The sequence below is a fragment of the Melanerpes formicivorus genome, unplaced genomic scaffold (assembly GCF_026170545.1).
Source record: "Melanerpes formicivorus ecotype bairdi unplaced genomic scaffold, bMelFor1.0.p_v2 SCAF_2449, whole genome shotgun sequence".
Lineage (NCBI taxonomy): Eukaryota > Metazoa > Chordata > Aves > Piciformes > Picidae > Melanerpes > Melanerpes formicivorus.
This window is the reverse complement of record NW_027144800.1, coordinates 25,869-32,399: the sequence shown is the minus strand read 5'-3', so window position 1 is coordinate 32,399 and position 6,531 is coordinate 25,869. Positions and strand designations below refer to the sequence as shown.

Here is a 6,531-nt window from a genome sequence, read left to right as displayed (position 1 = left end):
CTCTAACTTATATCTAGGGTAGGATTCTTGTTTCTCCTAATGTCTGTGTTTTTCATGTAGGAGGTGAAGCTTGAGAATGGATAAAAATAATAATAATTTAAAGCTATCCCATTGTTGGCAAATTGTTGTTTGTACATCAGCTCAAACTGCCAAATTAGGACCCAAATACAGCCATGTGAGCATTTCATTATGTGCAATTTGCCATTGCCTTCTTATGTTGACACCTTGGAGGAATCCTATTTAGGATGGAACAGTCTTACCTGCTGTATTGCCACAGTGCTGCTGTTTAAGAAGCATGATTCTGGCTTTCAACCTGAAATTGCTGTAAATCTTATTTTGTAGTGGCATGAAATATGATTGGGTGAAGAAAGTAATTTGATAACATGTTTTCTCAACATCCTCCCTCCCCACACACACACACACCCCTTTTCACTGTTTATTCCCACATGTCCTGCAGTGTACTGTTACCATTGATAATGTAAGATGCAGCCTCCATTTATCAATGCTGCTTGTAAAAATATAAGTAATTAGGGTAGAAGGATGGGAAATGAGAGATAGGAGCAAAACAGTGCTGCGTATTTTGATGACTTAAAGTGTGATTTGCAAAGACTACCAGATAAATATTTGTTTATTATTATTTTTAATAGGTGTTCCTCTTCCCACCCTGGTCTGGTACAAGGACTCTGTTCCCCTCAGTAAACTGGAAAATCCCCGCTACAAAGTTCTGCTGAGTGGTGGACTAAAGATCCACGGTCTGCGTCCTCAGGATGCTGGAATCTTCCAGTGCTTTGCCAGTAATAAAGCTGGGGAGATACAGACATACACCTACCTGGATGTGACTAGTGAGTAAGGAGTTGTGACACGAGATCAAAGAGCTGTCTTATCATTGCTGTAGGTGATCCCACATTCATAAGATTTCTCCACCATGCTGTCCTTGTTTGTAACTGCCCTAGGTGTAAGCGACCCCAAAATGCCCTCTGTGGCCTGAACACAATCTCCTGAAGCCTGTAGAAAACCTTTCTATGACATTAGGAACTTAAGAGTGACTTCCATATTTCATACTACAAAAGGAGAACTTTATGAAAGGGGAAAAAAAATCAATTATGAAATACTTTTCTCTTTTTTAATGCTTAATAATTTAGTTCTACTCTAATGTAATTTGGTTCTGATTTTGAGCTACTGCTTCATGGTTGTGCATGGTATCATTTTATCTGCCTTTTGTCTGCAACCACATTTAGTAGGGGAAAGAAAGTAAGTTCGACTTAAACATCTTTTTCTTGGCCAAAAAGTCTGATTAAAAAGGTTTTGTTAATGAAAGTACACTCTTCTGTGTGGGAGAATTACAAACCCTAGTAGGCTCTTTCAAAAGCAATTATTAACAGGCATTTCTGTAACACTGTAGCTCCTCTTTTCAGGAGGCTGATTTTTAGCCCAAGGGCAGGTTGCACATACTGCCCAGAATTTCTACTAGCCTCAGAAACCGGAATGGCCCCAGTTCAATATATCCCTGGGAAACTAAGGGGTGGGGGTGGGGGAGGGAGGTTGGGGGAGGGAGGTTATAAAATGCAGCTAGGGGAAAATAAGAAATAAAGAAACTTGGAAAATGTCTTGGATGAGACTCAGGTTCTGAATTCTTTTGGCTGACATTTAAATCTCAAAGTTAATGCCTTTTCCGAGTTGCTTTTCATCTTAAAGAACTCCGTTATGAAGATGAAAGAAAATAGTTTTGTTTACCTAGATTTCTCAACTTCCCCCTAAACACTCCTTTTCAGCTTTATCTCTCTTTTATTTTTTTTCCTCTTGTAAGCCATCTTGTCAAGTACAAGCACTGATAGATCTTTATTTTCCATCCAGATAATAAACCGAATTAGACAATTCCTATGAGATGAATAATGAAAGGTTACAGTCACTGCTGAAAGGTTTTCATGTATTACTGTCGTGTCCTTCTCTACCATCAGCTCTATAAAAGTGGATGTAAAGTAGTCCATAATAATAGGCAAAGGATCTTGCTGCTAGTAGATGCACTGAGGTTTTTGAACTTCTTGATTCTAGACATTAAACCAGAATTTATACAGCCCCCCGAGGATACCACTGTGACAGAGGGCATGACCGCAGTGCTAACCTGTGAAGTTTCAGGGGCTCCAAAACCTGCCATCACATGGAAGAAAGGTAACCTGTTATGAAGTTGTTGTAGAAAAGCCATAATCCACATTTTTCTTATCCCTTCCCTGTTACTGAGAATCTGTAGACCCATTTAGCATGCATATTTCTTCATTTCTCTGGTTCTGCGAGCGGGGAGGGTTTGTTGTGGGGCTGTCGTGAGCCAGTGGGCTGGAGAGGCTCTAATAGTCTTTTGGAAGAAGCAGAATTGCAGCACTTAATCCGTGCAGGCTACGTGGTGCTAAGCGTGCTGGTTTTCCCTTCTGCGTTTCAGGAAACCAGATCTTAGCCAGTGGCTCGGTTCAGATGCCTCGGTTCATCCTTCTCGAATCTGGAGGGCTCCAGATAACACCCGTGTTCCTCCAGGATGCTGGCAATTATACTTGCTGTGCAGTCAACTCTGAAGGAGCCCTGAATGCTTTTGTGATGCTGACAGTGTGGAGTAAGGATAATGCTTTGTTTAAAGTCTAACTTTAATCAAGTATTAATCACTTTTTGTTGTATGCTGAGGATATTTTCGTAAGTAATTATGCTTTTCTAGTTAATAGAGATACTCATGTGATTTAATAGGAATAATGTATCTATTTCAGGAAACCTATCACAAATACCTTTTTTTGTTTGTAAAATCATGCATATGAACCTTGGTATTTTGTGGAATTTAAATAGAGCTTCGACCACAATTACCATTTTATTCACGGTGAATCTTGCATTGCAAATCAAACCTTTTAACTTGTAGGTTTGGCTGTTTGCAGTTGGTTTCTGCCTCCAGGAGTCTGCAGGCAGTAGAGACCAGCCTATGCTGTAACTGAGCCTGTGGCTGCAGTTACAGTGGGTATGATTTTCCTCATACCTTTGTGTTTCTTTGTGGCCCTGGGCACTGTTGGAAGCCAAACCAAAGTACAGCAGACTTCAGCTAGTCTCTCATGCTACAGATTGGCACAGCACAGGGCAGCCCAAGAAATTATTTTGTCCTTCAGCATTTGCCCTTGATCTCTGGTTTGTTTTTTTTATGATTCTCTTGGGGAAGAGAGTCAGACCCGGCAGGTTCACCTGTGTTACTCCTAAGTGGGTTAAATTTCAGTATAACATGGGGTTTTTTCCACTAAAGGTAGGACATAACAATCCCTGAGGACTAAAAATAATTAAGAGCAATGAAGATGATTAGAATACACGCAGAAGTGTTGTGGCCCTTTCTCCTTTCCTGTACTTGAAGTACTGATTATGCTGCTGATGTGTGATGCATATTTGGCGTTTGTTAATCCCCAGACTGTGCAAGTTATATCAGCCACGTTTTTCCTTTTGAACTTAGGACTACCTGAAAACAATGCTGGCAGTAACTGTAATGTACTTGTGCCATGTTGCCATCACATCTACGTATGGTTGGCAAGGTGGAGTTGGTGTACATACCAGGATGATGTAAACTGAATAATATCTAAGCGTATGGATCAAGTAAATGAGGAGCTTCCTACTAATTCTTAAATAAGTGGTTCTTATATGTATTAAAGATAGCTCCTGTTCATTGATCTACATTGGAGGGGGAAAAGAAAAGTGAATACAACCTAATTATTTGTGTAGCAAGAGCACCATTATGAGGCTAGAAGGCATATATAGGCACATCAGGAACAATACAAAAAACTCTGTGCTGTTAGAATTCGATTTTTTGATTGTGCTGATGATTCCTTCTTGTGCATGTATGCCATGCCTCTGTAGACACTGATTAACTCTGTAGGGATTTGGGACTGATTAACATTATCCACGTATCTTCTGTGCTCACCTTAGTTGTCTACCTGCTCCAGCTGCTGCTATCTGCTGCTGTTACTGGGTGTTAAGCATAATAGAGCTCTTTCACACCAAATCTGGTTGCTGTAGTTACAGCAATTATTGTGTTCTGGGTCTCCAGGAGGTGCTCAAATAAAGATGGTCTAAAACATTTGAGTAAACAGCATATCTTTCTTACATGGAAAATTCAGATTACTAGAAGCTCTTCCTCCTTTAACCTCTTTCCTGGACTTGATGAGGTTGTGGGGTGCCATCTAAGTTTACCTCATTCAGGATATTTTTCCAGAGTACCAATTTTCTTCTACATGCTCTAAACAACGTGACTGTTTCCTGACTCACTGCATGTTTGGGTTCATTCATAACACATCGCATACTCACTGCCTTAGGACTTCAGGGAATTGCCATAGATGCTTGCCACAAGAAAAGTGAGAGTTTAGTGCAGCTTTTGTTCTCTCCGTACTCCGATCACTGATGGCTTGGACTCATGCTCTCTGCTGCTTTTACGTCTCTGCACTCTGCAGCCTTCCACCTCTTCTTGACACAATGGCATTAGAGGGAGAAGAGCCTTCACAGCAAAGAGGAATGGCCCGCTTGCTTTGAATGACAAATGCTCAGTTGCCTGCTCTTTGAGTGAATGCCCAAGTCAAAATGCTGTAATTTCACCTGAACTATGGCTTGTGTTCCTTTCAGATCGCACTTTCATTGTTCACCCTCCTGAGAACAGCACTGTGATCAAAGGAACCACAGCCACTCTGCGGTGTGAAGCGACTCACGATCCCAGAATTTCAATCAGGTTGGTGGTGTCAGTTCTTATTTGTGTGGTTTATCCAAGCTTAATTTTATAAGCCATATGAATAGCATTAGGTGGAAAGTTTTGGGACCCCAGATTTTAACACCAGACCCCTGATTACTGCATTATAAGGTTGTACTCTGTATCATTAATCATATAAATCCCATCTTCCTTTGCAGCCTTATGTATTATTTACAATGAGCTATGTTCCACTTCATGACTTCAATATAGCCTTCCATGATTTTACTGTCAAGGTTAATACACTATCAATAAAACCAACTTGTCAGAAGCTGATACTTAATGAGAGTAAAAGCCAAAGGGATGGAATAGGATTTTAGAAGTGTTTACATTGGGGTGCATGAAAGCCCATTTTCTTGGAAACAACTCAATAGCTAGGGGCTGTATCCTGCTTCAACCATGTAAAGGAAAACAAAAATATGTCTGAACTATTAAGATTTGCACTAGAGCATTTAGAGGAGGTTGATCCAAAAAAATAAGTTTGCCACAAAAGTTCTTGTAATCTGAAAGCAACACAGATGAAAAGGCAAGGAAGGGATGGAGCGTGTTGGAAGGATGGGCTGCTGAAAGAACTTCAGACAGAAGGATAGAGGCATAAAAATTTCACTTGATTGCAAGACCATGGGCTGTACCCATCTCTGTGCCCTGCTGGTGAATGTGTGTTTTGATGGATAAGCTCTGCTAAACCTTGCCACAGCAGACTCAAGATGTCACTGGTTATGGCAGCCTAATGTTATTACAGCCTTAGCAGAGATGGGCCAATACTTCAGCTGTTAGTTGCAGACTTAGTTGTGGTTTAAAATGCTGATGAAGGTGGACTTGGGAACCTGAACATTTGAGTCCTTCAGCTTTTCCATGTAAAATATGTAACATTGTTTATAAAATATATAGCATCCTGATGCCATTGGATTTCTCATCCTGATCACTGGTCTTAAATTTGTAAAAGGCACTGCTCCTGAAAGTAACCAGAGGGGCTTCTCATTCTAAATGTGTGATTACAGAAGCTGATACCTTACAGCACAGTTCACTTAAATCTATTTTCATCTTCCTATGAGTAATTAATAACTGCAATATTGTAATGCTCAGGTATCTTTGGAAGAAGGACAGCGTTATGATAAATCCATCCAGCAGTTCCAGGATCACAGTGGAGAAAGATGGAACCCTCCTTATCAGCCAGACATGGTCAGGTGACATTGGAGACTACACCTGTGAGGTCATTTCTTTTGGAGGAAATGACTCCAGAATGGCTCGACTGGAAGTGATGTGAGTATTCCATCTTGAGTGTTTATGCTGCACTAGGTGCAGTTACCCTTAGGTATTTTTCTGGCATTTCACTGTAGATGATCTGGGGAGTCTGTAAGAATCATTTTAGGTGTGGGATTTTTTTTTTAGGACAAGTTAAGCCTGGTTCATTCCTAATAAAGTCCCGAAACATCCTCTCTTTTGCACGGTGCCCTGCTTTCTGGGCTTTCAGATAACCAGAGCCCTGGAAGTCTCTTGCAAATAACCACAGCTCTCTGGATTGCTGTCTGTACTTATCCATCTGGTTGGGTGATTGAGCTCAGTGGATAATGATGAAGAGATGGCAGCCCACTTGAAGCCAAGTGGACTACCACAGGGGACTGTAATGGGGCATGCTCTGCTCAACATCTTTATCACTGAACTGGAGGTGGCGTGGGGGCAGGTGTATAGGTGGCACAAGATAGATGTGGGGCAGTTGATGCACTTGAGGGCAGGGCCACCATTGAGAGGGAATAGGCTGAGAAATGTGCCAACAGGTACCT

The 6,531-nt window shown here is 41.1% G+C and overlaps 1 protein-coding gene across 1 annotated transcript in view; it reads left to right on the top strand.

Moving 5' to 3' along the window:
- Positions 1-647: 647 nt before the first annotated feature.
- The window catches only part of LOC137461502 (protein sidekick-1-like), a gene marked incomplete at both ends in the record, with an annotated part of 29,273 nt that continues 23,389 nt past the window's right edge, over positions 648-6,531 (top strand). Inside the window, 5 exons of the mRNA XM_068171221.1 lie at positions 648-842; positions 2,053-2,169; positions 2,435-2,602; positions 4,630-4,732; positions 5,834-6,010. Of these exons, the coding sequence (XP_068027322.1) occupies positions 648-842; positions 2,053-2,169; positions 2,435-2,602; positions 4,630-4,732; positions 5,834-6,010 (760 nt within the window). The remainder of the gene's footprint in view (positions 843-2,052; positions 2,170-2,434; positions 2,603-4,629; positions 4,733-5,833; positions 6,011-6,531) is intronic.